The 22,611-nt window shown below is 34.0% G+C and overlaps 1 protein-coding gene across 2 annotated transcripts in view; it reads right to left on the bottom strand.

Moving 5' to 3' along the window:
• VPS50 (VPS50 subunit of EARP/GARPII complex) overlaps positions 1 to 22,611 on the bottom strand; it is a 131,193-nt gene that overhangs the window by 50,301 nt on the left and 58,281 nt on the right. For both annotated transcript variants that reach the window (XM_058525622.1, XM_058525629.1), the window contains exons 13-16: positions 13,817 to 13,949; positions 12,422 to 12,513; positions 7,261 to 7,355; positions 6,834 to 6,932 (exon numbers count right to left, since the gene is read on the bottom strand). In XM_058525622.1, coding sequence (XP_058381605.1) covers positions 6,834 to 6,932; positions 7,261 to 7,355; positions 12,422 to 12,513; positions 13,817 to 13,949 — 419 coding nt within the window. The remainder of the gene's footprint in view (positions 1 to 6,833; positions 6,933 to 7,260; positions 7,356 to 12,421; positions 12,514 to 13,816; positions 13,950 to 22,611) is intronic.

Here is a 22,611-nt window from a genome sequence, read left to right as displayed (position 1 = left end):
TGTAACTTTCCAGTTTAGTGCACTGATTTTCAAACTCTTCTTTTCCAAAAGATGCATTTAAAGCTAGAAATTCTCCCCTCTGCTTTAGCTGTACCCCACAATTTTGATGCTATAGTTTTATTATTTTTTATTTAAAAATATTTTCTTATTTCCAATATGATTTCTTCTTTGACCACTGGAAGTACATTGTCTAATTTCCAAAAACTGGTAGATTTTTCTAGTTATCTCTCCATTATTTATTTCTAATTTAATTCCACTGTGGTCACAGAATATACTTTCTATGATTTCAATCCTTTGACATTTTTTAAGAACTTGTTTTAATGGCCCAGCAGATGATTAACTTTGATAAACTTCCAAGTGCTCTTAAAAAAATTATGTATTCTGCAGTTGTCAAGTGTTGAGTCATACACACACACACATATATACATATATCTCAGTGAGGCAAATTTTATTAAATATAATGGTCAAATATATATCCTTACTGATTTTTTTTGTCAGCTTACATTATCGATTACTAAAAGTGGTATACAAAACTTTCCGACTATAATTATGAAATCATCTATTTCTCCTTTTAGTCTGAATATTTTTGCTTTACATATTTCGAAGTTATGTTAGTAGAGGTATACAAATTTAGGACTGTTAGTCTTCCTAATGAATAATCTCTTATCATTATGAAGTATCTTCTTTATTTTTAGTAATACTTCTTGCCTTAAACTCTAGCTTGTCTCTTACAAATTTCTTTAACCTGATATACAGTATCTAAAACAACCTACCACAAATATCACACTTAATGACAAAGCATTCAACAATCACCACTGCTATTCAATATTTTACCAGAGGTCACAACCAGCACAAAAATTAGAAAGGAATACATAAAACCATCATTATTCACAAATGACATAATTATATATATAGAAAATTCAAAAGAATCTCCAAACTACTAGATTTAATACAATGCTAATTTAACCACAAGATCACAGGAATCTAAGGTCAATATAGTAAATCAATTCATATATGTGCATGTGTGTGTGCGCGCACGTGCGCAACCACTGGAAATTTAAAATAAAAAGCAATACAATTCAGAATAGCATAAAAAAATCAGTATTTACATAATGTTCAAAAACAGGCATGACTAATCAATGGTGATAAAAGTCAGAATGTGGTAATCTGAGGAGGGTAATGACTGAGAAAAGACACAGGGATCCTTCTGGGATTTTGGAAAAATTCTAGATCTTAATCCGGGTGGTTTATGTGGTGTACATATATGTAAAAATTCATGGAGTTGTACACTAAGATATGTGTACTTTTATGTATGTCACTTCAATAAGTTTTTTTCAAAAGAAAAAATATTAATAATCCTCTCACTTCCCTCCCTAAATTGTCTGCAATAACGGGCAGGCCCATCTTACAGATAAGGCCACATGGGGCCCTAGGAAATGTCAACCCACTGTGAAGGGTCACAGGTCACAACTAGCAGACAGCAGAGACAGAGAACCTGATTTCCAAACCTTGTTCTTCTCACTGCAACATAGTTGGAAAGAATAGTAAAAGGCAAAAATCTACTTATTTCTTGGCTGTGAATGACAATACTAGCCAAATTGATTCATTTAGAGCCACAGAAAATTTCCTTTGCATATCTTTCCCCAAGAACATTTTACACAAATCGAAAGATTTGCATTTTACTTCCTTTCTTCTGTTTTACTATACTAATATACAAAAAAGATAGCAGTTATGACGAAAAAGCAATGAGTATGTAAAGTACAAACTGTAATCAGATGCTGAATAACATAATTGACCCAATCATAAAATTATATGGAAAGCAATCCCGATTATTACTCTTTAAGCACTCTGGGTACCACCTATGTCTTTAAGAAACAAGATACAAAGAACCTTCTTTGGTACAAAAGAATAGATACAATTAAAATAAAATTAAAGAGATGTCAAAGGCCAAATACAGTGAAGATAATAACCTATCTGTAAGGTATCTCAAATATGTTGACCTACAAGTTAAAGGAAAAATATCAGTGAATAAGAACTGAGTGAAAGCCAGATCTTTTACTGAACCTCATAAAAGACTTGAAGCAATAAAAGATAGGTTCTAAAAACAAACTATAAAGTCACAGAGTTTAAAGATGGTAGAGTTTGCAGTATAAGCCTTTCACATTTTTAAAAGAGGAATTTGATGCTCAGAGAAGTAAAAAATTTGGTTAAAATCACACAGGTAGTGAAGCCAGTGAGCAGCACAACAGAGGTAGGAACTCAAGGCCACTGATAACACCACGCTGCCCCAAACTCTTTACCAGCAGGAAGAAAACTGTAAATTAATAACAGTACAAACTAAGAGGAGTTTAATATTGGTCTACCCACTATTAGTGTGCATGTGTGTATGTATGTATGTATATATATACCATATACCATATACATATGGTAGAGATTATAGTCTAAAATATACACAACGAAGACATTGTTTCTTTTGTTCTCATTTTAACTCCAAAATTTAAGCCCCCTTATAGTTTAGAGATAAAAAGTATTTTCATTTTTATATATAACCTAATTTTCAGTAAAATACTTTACATATTAAAAATAAATTAAATAAATTTATTGGTACCATTATCACCAAGTCCGAAAAAAATTGTTTCCTAAAAACATTTCTCCATATTTCCTCAAAGAATATAGCAAAACGGGCTACAGCAATATCTCCTATCCCAGACACATGCTCCTCTACAACATGACCTTACCACTCCATCAAAAGATAAAGTCTCATTTCCCTCCTCTTGAATCTAGGCCAGCCTTATGACATGCTTGTATTCAACGGAATGTAGTGAAAGGATTGTATGACTTCTGAGCCTATATCAGATAAGCCATGCAGCCTCTGCTGGTTCTCTTGGAAAGCTAGTTCTATGGGAAGCCAGCTGCCATATAAGAAAAGTCCAACTACCCTAAGAGCCTCTCCATACTGGAGAGGCCACATGCAGGCACTCTGGCTAACGAACCCAGCTGTGTACATTCTCCTAGCCACTTCCACTAAGATGCAAGTAAAGGCAACTGGGACGCTCTAGACTAACCTCTCCACCAGCTGAGTATTGCTTAGTAACCTCAGACAACGCTATGAGGAGCAGACAAATCACTCAGTTGATCCCTGCCTAAATTCCTGACTCACAGAATACGTGAAAATGATAAAATGGTGGTTAACCTCATAAGTTTCACGATAGTTTGTTACACAACAATAGTAGTTAAAACATATGCTTCGACACTTGTAAACTGAAGCTATTATATGTGTTAGCTTTTTTCCTTAAGAAAAAAATCTCTTTCTGGGGCCAGCCCAGTGGCATAGTGGTTAAGTTTGCATGCTCCGCTTCAGTGGCCTAGGGTTCACTGGTTTGCATCCCAGGTACGGACCTACACGCTGCTCATCAAGCCATGCTGTGGCGGCATCCCACAGATAAAACAGAGGAAGACTGGCGCAGATGTTAGCTCAGGGCCAATCTCCCAGACACACACACAAAAAAACATCTCTTTCTGAAATCTACTATAAAACAACTAAAACTATTGATAACTTATTTACCACTTGCTCTGAAGCCTCAACCAAAACAGCTTATTTGACAGAGATTATACTGGGGTGAGGAGGGAGGTTGTGGAATATTGTGGAATAAGTAAGTCAATTCTAGAGGATATCAGACTCAATATTCAAAAAAGAAGAGATGATTAAATCATTTGGTCTACACAGAAAACAAAGATAAGTATATGGATGATAAACTTGATCCTAGAAACACACATTTTAAAGATACTTAAAGAACAAACCTTTATGACTCAAGCAAGGGGAAAGTTCTTCTCCCTAAAAGGACAGGTGACCCCTCCCCTCTTCTAACATCAGTCAATCCACCTTTAGGATCCCTGACAACATTTTATAAGCTCTGATTATTAACGTAGAGTCATGCGTCACTTAATGATAGGGATAACGTTCTGAGAAACAAGTTGTTAGGCAATTTCGTCATTATGCGAACATCATAGAGTGTAATTACACAAACCTAGATGGTACAGCCTACTACATATCTAGGCTATATAGTACTAATCTTATGGGACCACCGTTGTTTATGCAGTCTGTTGTTGGTCAAAACATCATTATGCGGCACATGACTGTAATTAAAAATAAAATGTGCTTGTTAAATAGACTGTTTTGGCAATTATACATTGCTACATAATTTCTATGTCATTACTGTTTAGATTATTTGTGCTTTTGGGAATTCTGCAACATCTGGCAGAAGAACAATAGCTTTGGGTGTATACAAACTTAGAACTTGAACATAAAGAAATTTAGGGGAATAAAACTTATATAATTGAAAGATAAGAATTCATATTGATAGAGACTGTGTTACCTCACATGCTCATACAATTTTTCCCTGGAAAAAGACAATGGCATACATACTTTAATACAGCTACCACAAGCAACATGAGTACAGTTTATAAACAGATGTTCCACTAAAGAGTAAAATGCTTCTATTTTCACCTTTTTATTATGCCTGTATCTTCAAACCAATAGCCTAAATAGACTCCAAGTCAGAATAACTTGGTTCAAGAATTTCTTCATTGTCAAGAGCTCTATTTGACAGCAGACAACCATGAAACAAACTGTAGGCATATTTAAACACTTTTATTAACAAAATTAAAACACACGATCTATATTTCACTATGTTTCATACTGTTTTTCGTATTTACATGGTAGGGTTTCGTGAGATAGTAAATTGTAATTTAGCAGATTTAGATTTATCACTGGCCAATGTAATGACTTTTGTCAGTTCAATACATGTACATTGGCATCATTTCTAAACCGTCTGTCAAGTTTATCTTGCTTTACAAAGAAACAGATGTACTTCAGAACACGTTGATGGTTGGCACCAACTTTACCAAGTGACTTTCATTATAATTTTCCAAATGGCAGCTGTTGGTGAGTTAAAGTATATTAGCCAGACTGGTTTAAACACTGGGGAAAGAGAAGAATACTAAAAAAATTTAAACCTTTACTTTTTAACCTATTCCAATTTTTACAATATACAATACAGCAAGAAAAAAGGGCAAGATCTGCAGGCAACACTTAGAGAGACCTTTTAGTCTAGCCACCTTATTTTACAGTTGATAGAACCATAGCCCAGAGGGGTTAAATGATTTGTTCAATGTCAGAGAGCTGGCAAGCAGCAAAAAATGGGACAAAAACCCAAGTCTACTATCTCCCAGTCCAGCTCTCCTTCTAACAATACAACACAGCCTCTTCAATGGGAAACATATTCCATAAATGTTTGTAAGAGAAGTCCATTAAAATGTTGAGTGTTTTGGAAACATTTAATAATTCTTTTCTACATTCTCTAATTTCACCACGGTGTCCTTTTGTGAGGAATCTCCATCATGGTCAAAGTTTAGAAATGCCCATGCCTGACTGCCACAGACGACAGACACATGTTAACAATAAGTAAAGGAGAATGCAGAATGGAGACCATTAAATAAATCAGCGTTTTTGCATTGCACACATCTTGCAAATCACTAGAACACCAAGAGGTCTCCCATTCATCTTGTTGGATATAAACAATCTTTGGAAAATGGGCCTCTGGCACGTCTTTCTGACAGTGTAAGGGAGGCTTCTGGTTCCTTTTCATAGTTCCTTATCCTTTCCCATTTGTGATTAAAAGGCCCCTCTCCCTTTGTAAGCAATGTGTATAGGCCAGGCCTTCTGTCTTAGCAGGACTTAAGTTTCAATAGAAAAGGAAGTCATAAATAAAGACAGTGTTAGGGTTTCATGTGACATTTTCCTAAGGTTTAAGCAATTAAAACTTTTTTAAAAATTTTTTTAAACATTCTCTTCATTCAATTATAAAACTCAAAGGCTCTGCTTGGGTACAGGATCAATTTAAATCTTTCAAAACAAATATTTAATAGTTTACAATTAAGACAGAAAACTTGTGCTTAAATATATTTAATAACTCATTAATCAATGGTTTGATGTCCAGTAATCTCTCTTGTGACACAGCACATATCACTGTGACCAGGTGTTGACTCCAAACAAGGAGAGAAAGCAGAATTTCAAATCCTGACTCTCCCTGGCATCAAATAAGAACAACAAAATCCAAACTTAATTTTTAAAAGTAAAATTCAAACTAAAAAGTAAGATATAACCCATTTCAAATGATCAAACGTATATAAGGGATATAGCACAGGGTCCAGCTTATATCAAGAAAGGTCTAATAAATGTTAGTTCCCTCAACTTAATGCTGCTTAAAGCATATAATCACATGGCTATATGAACATCTCTTCCACCTTCTTCCATTGCCAAAACCATTACTAGTCACCCTTTCTAAAGTTAGTAGTGATTATTTTGCAAAGCAATGTAGTACCTAATCTTGGCTTTATAGCTAGATGCCAAATACCATGCCCTCTTCTCTAGCAGACTTTTAATTCCTAAAAGGCAGATGCTTTCAAGCACCCTTCACTGAGTGCTGCCTCTACTGACTTAACTTCCTTACTAGCTCATACCATATATGCAGGCATTGAATAGTGGCCCAATTCTTTTGGTGAACCCTGATGTAATAATCATCTTTCACTCATAAAGAAATCAGTTCAATATTTAATTTAATATTTTGAGCCCCTTAAGACACAGAATATATTAAAATTTACAATAAATACTTAATGAGAATATTTGATGATATTTTTGGTAAAAAATCCTTCACCATCCTAAAAAGAGCTATAAAGATATTCTTTCAAATTCAAAAATAATTATTTTAAATCAGTTAATACTATAAGGTTAAGCATTAGAAATAAGTCTATTATTTTATTAGAGTTCTTACCTATGGTAGTTTTTAAAATAATTGACACTTTGCTTTCTAATAGACTCTTGCAAAACTTCAGATTTGCTACCACAAAATTCTTCTCCAACTTGCATCAACCTAATTGGATAAAAAGATTTATATAAATTTCAGCAATATCTTTATTATAGAAAAAGAGAAGTCCAAGTCACCTCTTCAAAGATAAAACAAAAATTTGGATGTTTGAAGATTCTAAAGATCAAAAATCCATTATGGTTTACAAACATATGAAGGGCAGAAATATTTAAACACACTAACATACAAACCCATCAGAAATTAGATTATGAATGTTCAATTATCTTCAAATCCATGAAGAAGTTATACATGGTAACTCACTGATTCATGATTTCTTTCATTATAATGGTTGAATGAATCAAAGTAAAGAATAAGACAAGCTCTCAAACACTACCTGCTGATTATATCCAAAACAAAGATGAAATCATCATATTTGAATATAGACAAATCAGTTCCAAGCAAGTAGGTTTTTACTTTTAGCTGAACATCCTGTAAAACAACAACAAAAAATATTTTAAGTAAACACAAAATATAGAAAATAAGTTCTCAGACCTATTTATTCTATAGTTACACATTAAAATGAGACAGGAATATATACCTTCTTAACTTGATAAAGAATATCTATGTAGGCCAATAGCCAACATCCTTAGGGTGACATCATAGAGAAAATTCCATGAACATCAGATACAAAAATAGTAATGGACATATCATCACTATTAATACACACACACACACACACACACACAAGATAAGTGCAAGATAAGAATTGTATCCTCATACTGGATATGAAGATAAAAATCATCATTATTTATGCTTGGCTTGGTAGGCTAGAAACTCCAAAATAATTCAAAAATAATTAGAATTAACAAGGTAACTATGTGAAGTGATTATGTATAATATATAAAAATTAATAGTTTTCATGTATACCTGCTGTAGCACCTTAAAATGGAGAGATTCCATTTAAAATAAATGTTAAAAATACAATATACTTAGGAATAATTTTAATAAGAAATATCAGACCTATAAGAAAATACAAACGACTCTAATGGGATACAAAATGAATTTCAATACATTGAGTCAAGGTACTAGATGGGTGAGTAAATAGTATAAAGATATCAATTTTTCCAAATTAATGTAGAGGTTCAATAAAATTCTAACCAAAATCACACAAAAAAAACTTTTCTTCTGAACAATTATTCTAAAATTCACCAGAAATAATAAATAAGTAATGCACCTCTTTTTAAAAAATAAAGCTTTGAAAAGATGGAATAAAAGTTATGAGTCATGTTGGAGGACTTCTCCTACCTGTATTACACATATTAAAAACTATTAAAAAAATGCTAACAATATACAATCAATGAGAAAGGATAAGTAACAGAAAAATAGTGCTAACATACATACGAGAGCTTAATAAACAGCAGTAAAAATTACTGTTTTCTGATTATTTACTTTTTGTCAAGCATTATGTTAAGAACTTTACATATTATCTTTAATCCTAAAACAACTCTGTTGAACAGGCATTTATTATCTCCCTAACAGAAGAAAAACTGAAAAGAGATCAAGTAATTGCATAAGTTCACATGCCCAGTGAATGACAAAGCTCAGACTTGAATCCAGGTCTATCTGCCTTCAAAGTCTCCTCTTTTCCCCGTATCTTGCTACAAGGAGGCGTCACACATAAAGAGGGAAGAAAAAAATTTATCCGGAAAGTAGTGAAGGGAAAAATGACTAGATTTGGGGGGAAAAAATCCTCTCTTTACATCATATATCAAAAGAAATACAAAACAAATTAAATAAACCTGTTTTTGTATGTTTTCAAGCGATTAAAAACCAATTCAATAAGGCAAAAATATTTTCTGAGTACCTATTAAGTGTTCGAGGCAGTACACTAGGTATTAGGGACATAGCAATTAATATAGAGTTAGATAAATATTTACAATTACTACATGAATATTGATCTGAGCTTTACATAGGAAAGAACATTTTAAGAATAAGTGGAACATAAGTCACAAAAGTCAATAGTTTGACCTCATAAAAATGTTAACCATCGGCATATAGAAAATACAAAATAAGTGAAAATAGACAAACAATATGCAAAGGATTGCTCATTATCATATAAAGCATTTAGAACCTCTGAGCATAAAACATGAGCAATTAATTCACAAATCAATAATTAATAGATTTTTAAATATTCTACTTCTCTAACAATTAAAGAAGTATGAATTAAAACACTAATAAAAATATGAACAGATTCAATTGCCTTATTAAAAGATAAAGTCTCCCTCGGAAAAAAAATTTTTTCTTACATTTATAGGAAATATAACTAAAATATGACACAAAAACATTTAAAATAATGGGATGCTCAAAGATTTATCAGGAAGGGTCAGCCTGGTGGCATAGCAGTTGAGTTCACACGCTCCGCTTCAGCAGCCTGGGGCTCATGGGTTTGGATCCCAGCACAGACCTACACACCACTCATCAAGCCATGCTGTGCTGGCCTCCCATATACCAAATAGAGGAAGACTGGTACAGATGTTAGCTCAGAGACAATCTTCCTTACAAAAAAAAAAAAAGATTTATCAGGAAAATACAAACAAACTAAATACAGCAATGGTAATAATAAAGCAAACTAGAATTCATGGCAAAATGCCTCAAGACAAAGAGCTATTTTTTAAAAATTAATGAAGGGAATTACAAACAAAGAAGCTAAGTAAAATGGTTATTAGCAGTGCATCAATAAACATAGCATCCAAGTACAGAAAGCAAAAGCTGTTACAAACAAAAGAAAAACCTGACAAAACTACAATCGTCTGGAAGATTAAACCTCTTCCCTCAGAACTGCACAGACCAAGAAAACAAAAGACAAATAAGGATATAGATTAGAATAATACAATTAATAATAAGCTTGTTTTAATATAGATATAGAACCTAATTCCCAACACAAAAAAAGAAAATACATGGTCATTTTTCAAATGCCCAAGGAAGAATTTTAAAAGTGGGTGGGCATACTAGGATGTAAAAAAAGTCTCAAATTCACAATAAGTAGAAATACTGCAACCGTAATTCTCTACAATAAAAAGAAATTAATATAAGCATTTTTTAAATGTATTTTCTCACATATCAAATATTTAAAGAGGAAAATCTTGGAAGACCAAGACTGTCATATGGTTGGATGTGTAAGCTCCATGAAGTCAAGGACCATGGGTTCCCCACCGTGTTCTCAAATCCACGAACAGTGTCTGCCACACAGTATGATTGATACAGCCTTTTTCCTTTAAGATTCTGGTTGAGTCAAAATACATGGAAAATTTGCCACAATATTCTAAAAACTTTTCATCTCAATAATCAAGGTGATTATGATTTTAGTTTTATGTCAGAGAGGTTAAATATCTTCTTATGCTTTTCAATCATCATTTATCACTATCTCTACAACTAACAAATTTATGATAAATGTCTATAAATTGTCACATGCTCACTTGTGCTTCGGAATTTGGGATTTCAGATGTTGGAAATGTATTATGGTACGGATAGCATACATTATATAACACTCCCAGTGGGGTCTAGGGCAGTATCCCAAAATAAAACACATTAATATTCCTGCAACATATGAATGTTCACTTTAGGATAAATAATTAATATAACAAGCCTAATGACAACACTGGTCAGGTTCTGCTACCAAATGAATTCAATTCATGTCAGGTTTTAGCAGCTAAATGTGTTACCAAAAACCATTTGTTTTTTTAGAGCTCTTGCTTTTTTCAGTTTAGGAGCCTGGTAATTTCAATTTAACAAACACTCAATGAGTTCCTAAAGTATGCACAGTCCTGTTTTAGAACTGGTTGAGAACTGATATTGGGGGTACAAAAGAGACTTGGAAGTGGTGAAGATGAAGATATTCTAAGGCTTGAAACCTAAAACAAAATAATCTATACTCAAAAGCATGATGACTTTCATTAAACTGGCCAAATGCTTAAAGGAGAATAGTTTTACCACACCTTATATTTAATAGATTTTCTTATATCAGGAATGACAGCAGGTTGCCAGACTGAATGGAAACTAGCTATATAAAACGCTGGTCAAAATTTCAAAAGACATTGAATTACCAGAAATTCTACCATGGATTCTACAATTTCAACTAAGTACAATTAGAGTCTATTAGGAGACTAAATCAGAAACAACTCATATCCAATCAACAAGTATGAGATTTCCCTTTACATTATACATAATATTCAGAAAAAAGTCAGCCCAAACTCACAATTAATGGAAAACTAAAAATTAGTTTAATATGGTCATATCAGAAAATATAGAAGCCAAACCTCTTATAACTATCACATAAATATATTTTAAATATTAAAGTATAAATCCAAATAGCATATTAAATATAAAATTATCAAAAGTTAGAAGACCACTAAATTATAACTGCTAAGTCATTCTTGAGGAAATTTGCAGTTATGTTTTCATTATATATATTCCTAAACAATTTTTTTCAAAAGAAATTCTGAAAAAGATTGTCAAATTAAAAATCAGCCTCATTAGAAAAATCAAAAATACATTTTAAAAGACCAAAAATGGTCAAAGGGTCTATAGTCTTCTAAGCTTGGAAGAAGTCCCAAAAAAGCAAAAAAGAGTTATCTTAAAAGAAATTACACTTGTATGTAGAAAGTAACAAATTTTAACAAATTAGCAAATTTAATTATCTGATAACAATTGAGCTATTAAACCGCAAAAGAAAAGAAGATACATTCAGGGCCGGCCCCATGGCTTAGGAGTTAAGTGCGTGCGCTCCACTACTGGTGGCCCGGGTTCGGATCCGCGCACGGATCCGGGCGCGCACCGATGCACCGCTTTTCCGGCCATGCTGAGGCCGCGTCCCACATACACCAACTAGAAGGACGTGCAACTATGACATACAACTATCTGCTGGGGCTTAGGGGAAAAAAATGGAGGAAGATTGGCAATAGATGTTAGCTCAGAGCCAGTCTTCCTCAGCAAAGAGAAGGATTAGCATGGATGTTAGCTCAGGGCTGATCTTCCTCAAAAAAAAAAAAAAAAAAGAAGATACATTCAGTCAATCAACACGTAAGCTTCCTTCAAGGCACAAAAATCATTGGCTTAGAAAAAATTCTTCATTCTATACTAGATTCCAACCTAAGTATGTCATCTATTTAGTTATCCTCTTCCTAAAATTAATAGAAAAAGAAAAGAAGATACAAATAAATGAAATAAAAATAAAGAGCATCTCAATAAGAAAACAATTTCTTTAGAAAAGCATAAATTTGCTAGGACACTAAAAGCAAAAATGTAATCAAGGAATATATGAGTATTTCCACTGGAGATTTTCAAATTAAGAGATTTCTTCTACTGCCACTTGTAGACAAATATAACTGTCAACTAAATTATATAAATTAAATGATAGACTTATTCCAAAGAAAAACTAACATATGATTAAATCTTCAAGGAATACAAATAAATACAGAAAATTTAAATATAATTTCTAAAACAACTTTGACATGGTTTCTATTCTTTTGTAAAAAAATAATTTTAAAAAACCAAACCTGCCATATTCGTGTAAGTCCATGTTCTAATTTCTTTTTTATGTAGCCACGATCAAAATTAGTTTCTTCGGTACTAATCATATTATTCCCTTCTGAAAATGAAAAATGGTATACGTTTTTAGATTTGCTGCTTCAGAATGTTTTTGCTTTCCAAAAAATTACATTTGGACTTGCATATATTGTAAACCCATGTAAAATATAGAAAATATGTTCAATATTTATACAACCAAAACAATGTCAAAAAATAGGTATTAGGATTAAACCCATTTGATAAGATATATAAACTCAGACCTGAAATGTTAAGGACTTTACACCTAAGACCACTCAGCTCATGTGTGACTGGAGCTGGAATTCCAACTTGGGTAGTGTGATCCCAGAGACCCAGTGCTCAATGACCTATATACTGCCTGCCTACTGCCAGGGCATTACAAGACCAATTAACCAATTATCAATTAATATGCATGTTAATAAAAGTACAGATGGCAGAACTGCTCATGCAGTGAAGTAATGATGCATATATTATATTTTTAAAGATCCAGAACAGTTGTATCTATTCCAGATAAATAATTTAACAACGTCCAGGTCAACAGGTAAGATCAATGACCTGCCTCAAAACAAGTCTCCCACAAAAGCAACTGAATACACACATACATTTATATTTAAAAGAGTATGCCTTTGTGCGAATAAACTATGTGGAACAGCTAAGGATATTATCTCATCTTAGGCTGGCAGGGTGTCCACTGGTAACCAGCAAAAGGCCCTTGCATAGGCCAGGCCCCAGATATATGCCTAACGTACCTCTGACCACTCCTACAACATAAGCCTTATTATCTCTCTGGTCTGGCTATTAGGGACCCAGCAGCTCAGGGCAGTGCACCTGAATTATAGCTTTGGAATTTTGTTCTGGAATGATGAAGTATTAGGATACCAGTAGTATTACTTTAGAGCCACAGGAGATGAACTCTAGAGACCCTTTCAACTTTATGAAGTTCTGTGAAGAATAAGTTTCAAATTACTGATTCCTACAATTTTATTCCTTAATGTGAAGATGAAAGGAATAATTTCAGGTGAACAAATGACTTTTTAGAGTCCTAGATATTATCAGCTGATTGCTAGACTAATCAGAGTCCAGAATATTCTTAAAATATACAGATTAGGGTCAAGGGATTTTAGCAAAGAGGACTAAGTATATAAGGCTCAAAGCAAGTTTTAAGTATGACTCTATACCCCAATGAAAATATATACATGTAAATATATGTACGTACACATATAACACATGTAAACTATTAGCCTGAAACAAAAAGCAAGCTTCACCACGATGAACAGGTATTTATAAATATATAGTATATAAATTTATAGCTCAGTTTTTAAAATCAAATCAAAGTAATTTCTTACCAGAAGCAGAAGTAGTGTCCTCGTTGTCATGCTTCTCGTGCCATTCCATAGTCCTGTAATAGCTGAGCATAACTTCCCACAGAGCTTTGCACAGATCAGCAAGGCATGGAATATAGCTGTCTGGTGTAACATGCTGAAGAAAATGGGAAGAGCCAATTTTCAAATTATCATGTTTACTTTAACACTTAAAGTTAACCAAAATAAAATGTTATGTTATTAATCAAATTCATTCAAGAATTAGAGATAATTAAGAAAATTTCTTCCACTGATGTATCTAAAGAGAAAGTTCAATGGCAAGAAAATTTTGTTCAAGTAATTCCCATTTCAATATGGCTTTTTAGTATTCATCAGGAATATCGGTCCATATACTACGAATCAAATGATACTACGAATCCATATACTACTAAATTGGCAAGTGTTCTCATAAACAGCAGTGCAAACTTCCCCAAAAGATGTGCTTCTTAGCATGCAAACGCAGCTTTGTATTCATCCTTGGACCTAAGTCACACGAGCGAAAAGGAGGTCATATTTAGAATTCAATCATTTCATTTGCGTAAATTAAGTACCTTTGACAATCTCTAAATTCTTTAAATCACATGGAATTACACAACCCATATTTGACAATAATACTTGAAAACAATGTTTTACATAACACGGCTATGAAACAATATGTGGTACCAAATCTCCTCCCTAAAGGAAATGCATGGATTTTTCCCCCTCTATCTTTTGTAAAAACTATCATTTTGTCATTCTCCCCTTTTTTTCTGCAGGTAGAGTGACGGCTCCATTCTATTTTACAGGCTTTCTATCTGTCATAACGGAGCAATGGCTCCATCATTTGACATTTCCCAGCATTTCTTCAGCCTGTAATCAATCCACCACAACTGATCATGCTGATAAAACACTGAAAGGCTACTATGACTCTGGTGTAAGCCCTCCAAGCTAAACAGCTGGTAGAAATAAGAAATATACAGCAAGTATAGCTATGGTGTGATTGATGCTCAGGATATCATAGTTGGTAGTAATCCTCTCTCCCTCAAAAAGTTTTTTTTCTCCATGATAATCTCTCCCTTCTCTACACTCCTCATTTACTAAACATTTATCAAGCAATTAATAAAAACACTAACTTGTATTTTTATTTATTTATTTTTGTGTGTGTGTGTGAGGAGGACCAGCCCTGAGGTAACATCCAATGCCAATCCGCCTCTTTTTTTTTTTCGCTGAGGAAGACTGGCCCTGGGCTAACACCTGTGCCCATCTTCCTCTACTTTATACGGGATGCCGCCACAGCATGGTTTACCAAGCAGTGCATCGGTGCGCGCCCGAGATCCAAACCGGAGAACCCTGGGCCGCTGCAGCAGAGCGCGTGCACTTAACCCCTTGCGCCACCGGGCCAGCCCCTAACTTGTATTTTTATTTATTACACTTTTGTAATTAACTCAGTACACTTTTGTGTAAGCATGTCAAATCTCTGAAAGTCAACTAGGAAGTAGTAAAATAAAGGAGTTGTTAAGCTCTGGAATCAGATTGCCCAAGTGGGGTTTATGCCAAGAATGGTAGGATGGTTAAATCTTATCAAATCTATTAATATAATCAGCCATATTAATAGGTCTAAGGAGACAAACTAAATGATTATCCCCACAGATGCTGAAAAAAAACCCTTTGACAAAATTCAACAGCTATTCCTAATATAACTCATGAGAAAATAAAATGGATGGATATTTCCTCAAGATGACGAAACTTTAAGGCATACCCACTGTGGCCAGGAACAAGACAAGGATGCCCACTATCTCCACTATTATTTAACAATGTTCTGGAGGTACTCGCCAATGCAATTAGACTAGAGAAAACAATAAGAAGCAAAAGAATAGAAAAAGAAGAAAAAAACCTACTTCTATCTGCAAATGACATAATAATATACCTAGAATATAATTCCTAGAGAATCAATGATAAAACTAACTCAAAACAATAAAAGAATTGAGCAAGGTCGCAGGTTATGAAGGTAACATGCAAAGAATAATAGTATTCATATACATAAATAACAATCATTTAGAAGATATACTGAATGAGAAACCTCCATTTATAATAACAACAAAAAGAGTAAATTTTTAGGAATAAACTTAACAAAAAATGATCCAAAACTCTAAGAAGAAAACTGAAAGACACAAAAGTAGACTTGAACAAATGGAAAGATACGCCTTATTCTCAGGATGTCTCAATATCATCAAGATGTCAGTTCTCCCTAAGTTAATTTATGAATTTACTGAGATAGCAATAAAAAAGTCCAGAAATAGATCACACCTCAGATAAAAATATGGTGAATGATAAAGATGGCAGCTCAGATCACTTAGGTGAAGATAGTCTTTTTCATAAATTGTGCGGGGACAACTAGATAGTCAGTTGGAAAAAGACAAAATTAGACCCACTCCTCACACCATACACAAGCATAAACTCCAAATGGATAAGAGATCTAAACGTAAAAAATAAAGGTATACTAGCACTAGAAGAAAACATGACTTAATTCATTTCTCACCTTGATATAGGGAAAGGCTTTCTAATTATGACTCAAAATTCGAAGTAATAAAAGTAAAATTTGATCAATTTTACTACATAAAAATAAAAAAAAGAATTTGCATGGCAAAAAAACACACAACACCATAAGCAAAGTCAAAAGACAAATGACAAACTTGAAAAAATATTCAAACATACGTCACAATAAAGAGTTTAAATCCTATATTTATTAAGAACTCTTAAAAGTTTGGGGGAAAAAGACCAAAAAATCCTATAGAAAGAGAGGAAGAAAACATAAACACACTTCACAAATAAAGATATAAAAATGGCCTCTGAACATATGAAAACACATCCAATTTCACTCATAATAGGGCAAATGTAAATTAAAACTACAATAAGATACAAATTCTCACCCATCAGATCAGTGAAAATTTAAAGCTGACCATTAACAAAGATTCTTTCCTTGACCAAACTCGAGCCAGGCTCCTCTGAGCCCTCTTCTTCACTAGGCCTCAATCTTGGCCTATAAAGACTTGAACAAAACACTAATGTAGTTTCTAACAGCTCAAGGCCACATCCCTGGGATGACCCTATCTTGCCTTAGAGTGCCTGCCTGAGAAAACTCAAGGCTGCCAAGAGAATTTACTGTTTGTTCCAGCCAAGGCCTGAAGGTAGGGCACCTGTCTGTCGGCCTCTGAGGGAGAAGGTGGGAGGAGCCTAACATCAGTAAGCTCCAGTTAGCAAACCCAGATGGGTTTCACGTGGACCAATCTCCACCCCTCTTCCTGCTTTTTGTAATTTTTCACTTCCCTGAATCTACTGAGAACCTGCTCCTCCCCCTCCTTATTCCCTTATTCTCCCTTTAAAATGGCCCATCACCTCTGTACAAATAGACGTTGAGTTCAGCTCAGGCTGGATTCTTTTCCCTAATGCAACAGTATATTACTGATTAAAATCTGTCCGTAACACTTTAATTAGTGTCCAGCTTTGTTTATCTCTTATACCATATATATACTCTGTTGGCAAGACTGTGGAAAAAACAGGCACTCTCATACATTGCTAGTGAGAACGCAAAATGATACAACCCTGTGGAGGGGAATTTGGCATTGTTTAACAAAACTACATGTATATTTTCCCTTTGAGCCAGCAATCCGACTTCTAGGAATTTATCCTGAAGATATATCTCAAACAATGTGAAAATACATATGCACAAGGTTATTCACTGAAGGATTATTTGTAATTGTGAAATACTGGAATCTATCTAAATGTCCAAACACAGGAGATTGGTTGAACAAATCATTGTTCATACACACAACAGAGCAGTATGCAACTGTGAAAAATAATAAGCAGACATATGCATTTTGTAAATTTTTAAATTAAAAAAAATTTTCCCTTTCATATGATATATCTATGAGAAAAATTTTCTGTTTTAAATTATATATATGTCATAAGAAATAGAAAAAAATAATGAATATATCTGCTTATCATCAAAAAATAAAGACAGGGAAGATAAACAAGAAAACACTAAAGTTAGTTATCTATAAGAGGTGAGTGGGGGATGAAATGGAAGGAATGCAGGAGGGAGATAAACTTCTCTGGGTGTACCAAATTGGCTTTAGGTACCTATTTATAGAAGAATTAGAATGGCTATCCAGATTTACACATGTCTTGCAGAGATCAATATAAAATATTTTTGCATGGTTATGCCATGATTTAAGGTAATTTTTTAGGTTTACTTTTGTAATTACTACCTCTACAATGAACTAGCCTTGATTTTTTTCCTTGGTTTATTTTTACCACATCATTACACCTGACAGATCTCTTATACCACACACATGTAACGAAAACCGATAGTGATGTGCAAGGTCAGGAAAAAGCTAAAAGTAGAGGGCAAAGAAAAGCAAAAATCACAGAAACGTTCTAGGCTGCAACTCAGCAGTCATTCACTGAAGAAAGGTACTCTTCTACAAGTCAATTTTTTTAATTTTCATAAACTCAACTTTGCATAAATTTATATTTACATTACGCAAATAAATTTAACCTAATTATGGCCCAACATTCTTTCTGATAGATAAAACAGACTGTTAATCATATTTTTTCCCAAAGAAAAATTATGAATATACAAATAATTGTGTATAGTCCACCAATTAATTTTTATTATACTTGTCACAGTTTAACAAACCAGAAAATTGAAACTTAGAACTACTTCCTTCTATTCTCCACCCAACCACTGTCTAGCCAAATTATTCGCCTATTTATTTGAGGAAAAGGAGGTTCTTTACTATGATACCTCTTGATAATTGGCCAAAATTTAATAAGTTTGGATAAGATATAAACACAGGGATGTATATGTGAAACTTTTTTCAAAAAAAGTTGAAATTATTTAGTGAAGTTATAGCAAGCTTTTTCTCACCAAACTGATTCAAGTTTGTAAATAATTCACAGATCTAGCTAAATCACCGCACATTCCTAAAAGTCTCCCAAAAGAATCCAAATTTCATTATCTTTAAATATGTTCATATGTGCAAACGTAAGACTATGATATACGGAGCACCAGATAACAAGATGGGTTTTGCCTAAATTTATATTCTAAAATAGAAACAAATGTAGAGATTCATTGTACTAAATACATATACTGTAAATAGTTTAATAAAAAAAGGCAAGGTGGGATAGATAAAAAATACTGTTTTCAATACATTTAAGCCCAGTTGTGTTAATCTCCGTACTTGAAGACTACACTGGCAATAGGTTAAAAGAATCATTTCATTTTAAAACTGGACTCCAGAAACCACTTTCCACTATACCATGCAACCAACTGGTGTCAACTCTCATAACAACAAATGTTTCTCACGCTTTTAACAAAGAGTATTACTAAAATCATTTGCAACTAGTGTTCTCTCATTAACTTATAAAAATCACCTCCAAATTTCAAATAGAGAATCTTATTAGATAGACATGGATGAACCCCGAATATAACAAAAGACATTCAAAGAAACCAACAAATAAAGCAAATAACTGCGTAAGTAACCAAAAAATAAAAGGCAGGCCAAGAAGAGAATCTGAGTTTCTGAATTAATGGCACATGTAACCTCCCCTCAGACACCAATTCTTCTTCACACGGCAGAGCATAATAGAAAGAGGCCTAGATGAGGAATTAGAAGCTGTGTGTCCCAGCAGCACCAGTTTCACAACTTACCAGTCACACGTCCTTAGACAGTAAACCACTCCGGATTTCAGTTTCACCTTTCATAAAACAGTGTTAGAGATTCCTGCCTACCTCATCATTGGTTTAATCCATTCACTGATTACTAAATACTTAACACTGCAACTCAGTTCAAGTCCCAATTAAGGGGGGCTTCATTTCCTGTAAGACCAGGAATACCAAGGCAGAGAAGCATCATATTGTAATTCCAGTTCTATGCTCTTATCACATACCAATAATAGCAATGAAAATCTTGAATTAATCAATTTAGAAAATACTCACACAGTGAGACACCCCAAAGAACTAAATAACGTCTTCAAGTTTTCTGTTAAAGACTATATGCGAAATACAAATTTAATTATCAACTACTTCTCTGCATTCTAGAGCTATTTTCCACTGCCATTCTTTGACTGAAAGCTAGTAGCATCAATTTATTCAGCGAAAGTTGTGAGGTGAGGGAAGAAGAGAAAAAAAGCATAGTATTTTAGAAATGTCTAAAAAAAATGCAGGAAAGGAATATTTTAAGTAAACTAAAATATTTTTTAAAAATCCACCACCTCTGTAGAGATAACATACATGTATAGTAACTCTGGTGATTCTTAAAGGTAACAAATATCCTAGGGAGAAGAATTTAGAGAAGATTCACAAATCCGGATGTTATAATACAAAAAGCTCAACACAGCATTTCCACTTGCTTCACAATTCAAACATCAAAATAGGGTCCTTAACCAAACCTCGATTAACACTTTCACAAAATCCACAGATCTGATTTCCCATCTCATCACTACCAGCTAAGAGTAACACTTGGTACCTTCCATTTCTACTATTAACCATCTCAACCAACCTACCTGGTCAAAATAAAAATGATGAAATTAGCTTATTGAAACCAGCAACATCTAAGCCTTAATTATAAACAATAAGTTTAATAAGAATCTAGAGGCCATTTTCAAAGAACAGTGTAAATCCAGAAATGAATATAAGCAGCCTTTCCAAATTTGAAGCACACAATGAAAAAAGTCATCTTTTCAAAGTTGCTTAAGTGCAAAGTTAAGTAGTAAGGAAGCTGACAGATTTAGTCTTTTAATTCTTATTAATTTACTTCTATATCCATCAGAAATTTCTATTACCAAATACCTACAAAAATTTCAGGAAGATGATTTTTATATTAAAACATCAAAATACAAATTCTTAGGAGTATCCTTAAAGCATTATTTTGTTCTTGTTTCACTTTGATTTAGCCCTGTAATCACATCCTGACAAACATCAAAGGAACAGATGTTTTGGTTCCTCACAGAGATCCAAACTTCCAGCGCTGCCATCCCCCTCGCCCCAACCACATACACACACTGACAGACGGATTTCAAAAAATAACAAATGGTTATCAGTATCTTTAGATAAATGCTGTCAGCACTGTGAGCTCACATCACTAGAAGCTCAGGGGAGGACCACTGTTATATTCTGGAAATATGCTGCAGGTCAAAACAGCACCAAGCCCAGGAAACTAAAAACATCTCTGGGGAGACTGAACTTTGGACCTAAATAAGTGGCTGGGCCAAGCAATTACAAGATCTCTCCAACCTCTAATTATTTCTGTAAGGGCCAAGCTGTACAAAATATGAATATCTTAAGTACTTACTAACCACTGGAAACCAGAGAGGTGCACGGTATAGCAGACTGGATAGCACACGTTTGGGCTTGGGGCCCAACTTATCACTTACTTGGTCACAACTCCAGCATATCACTTCAGGTATCTAAACCACAAGGGATAAAGCAAATAACCTAGAGTCTCCCTGAAGCTTTAAAAACTATGACTCTCCATAGATAAAAATGTGCATATGCTATAGCAAAACTTACCTTGTACCAAAATGGATTCATTATTTAAAAATATATCATGTGAAAAAAATCATTTTCATCTCCTAGGCATTTTATCCTTAATACTAAATATGTATGCACACACAAAGACATACGTAATATGTAAGATATAAACGATGCCAACTTGGAACTAAGTAACTAGCACCCTCTAAATTGTGAAATAGACAAAAGGGTCTCCTTTAATACCATTCTCAAGTTTTTCTAATTGCTATTAAATGGCCTTAATCAAATAGCTTAATACTATAAAACAAGCAAAACATGTGTAATCAGAATATATAATTTATCTTTGAAAGTTTCAAGTGATAAAATGCTGTGAACCCCTATGCTGAGATTATCACCAAAAAAGGGCAGTATTTAAATGTAAAAGCACTACCACATTAAGAACAGGGTCTCTTGGCAGGTTTCAAGAATGGCTTTCTACCAGTAACTTATTTTTTGTTTCTCCTGGCAGCTGTGTGTCACACTCTAAAAATAGGTTGACTGTTTAACATTTACCCCCAATCCCCACACACACAAAAAATCACCCAGCAGTTTAAATTACAGTGATAGTTTTAAGGGTTCTTAGACATGGCAGCAAAGAGGACTCCCCACTCCTGAGCCGGTTTAAGTAACTAAAAAACCCCTCCGCTGCCAGCCAAGAGAGAGAAGGCTGGTTACCCAGATAACTACAGCCCAAAGCAGGCACTCCACAGGCACTCATTAGTCCAGGATACATTAGAAACAACCAAATCACCATATTGAACTCCAGTTAAACCAAGCCGGGCAACTTACTGTTCCTTTCACCTGCCCTATGCTCTCTTCCTCTCATGCCATTGTTCATGATGTTTCCCTATATCCCTGGACCCAGCCATATACATTGTGCCTGTTGAAATCCAAGACCCAACTCAAAAGTTGCAGCCTCCTCTTAACAAGATCGAGTTTTGTCTTCCTTAGATCCCTTAAAGAACTGTGTTGACCTCACTGATACTTTATGTTGTTTAAACATTTCTTACTCTACCTCTGATCATAATTAATGTGACCTTACTAGGTTATAAACTCTTGAAAGTCATATTTATCCTTGCTGAGCTGAACTTCAAGTAATCAAGCTGATTACTTGATTAACAAAAGCTGACTAGTGACAAGGGAATGGGTTTACACTTAGCAAGTCCGAGTGCTAAGGAAATGGAGTCTTGTGTCTTCTACCAGCATCCACGAAACAGTAACAGGCTAG

This window comes from Diceros bicornis, chromosome 3, assembly GCF_020826845.1.
Source record: "Diceros bicornis minor isolate mBicDic1 chromosome 3, mDicBic1.mat.cur, whole genome shotgun sequence".
Taxonomy (NCBI): domain Eukaryota; kingdom Metazoa; phylum Chordata; class Mammalia; order Perissodactyla; family Rhinocerotidae; genus Diceros; species Diceros bicornis.
The sequence above is the reverse complement of the archived record's forward strand: the minus strand, read 5'-3'. Positions and strand labels throughout refer to the sequence as shown.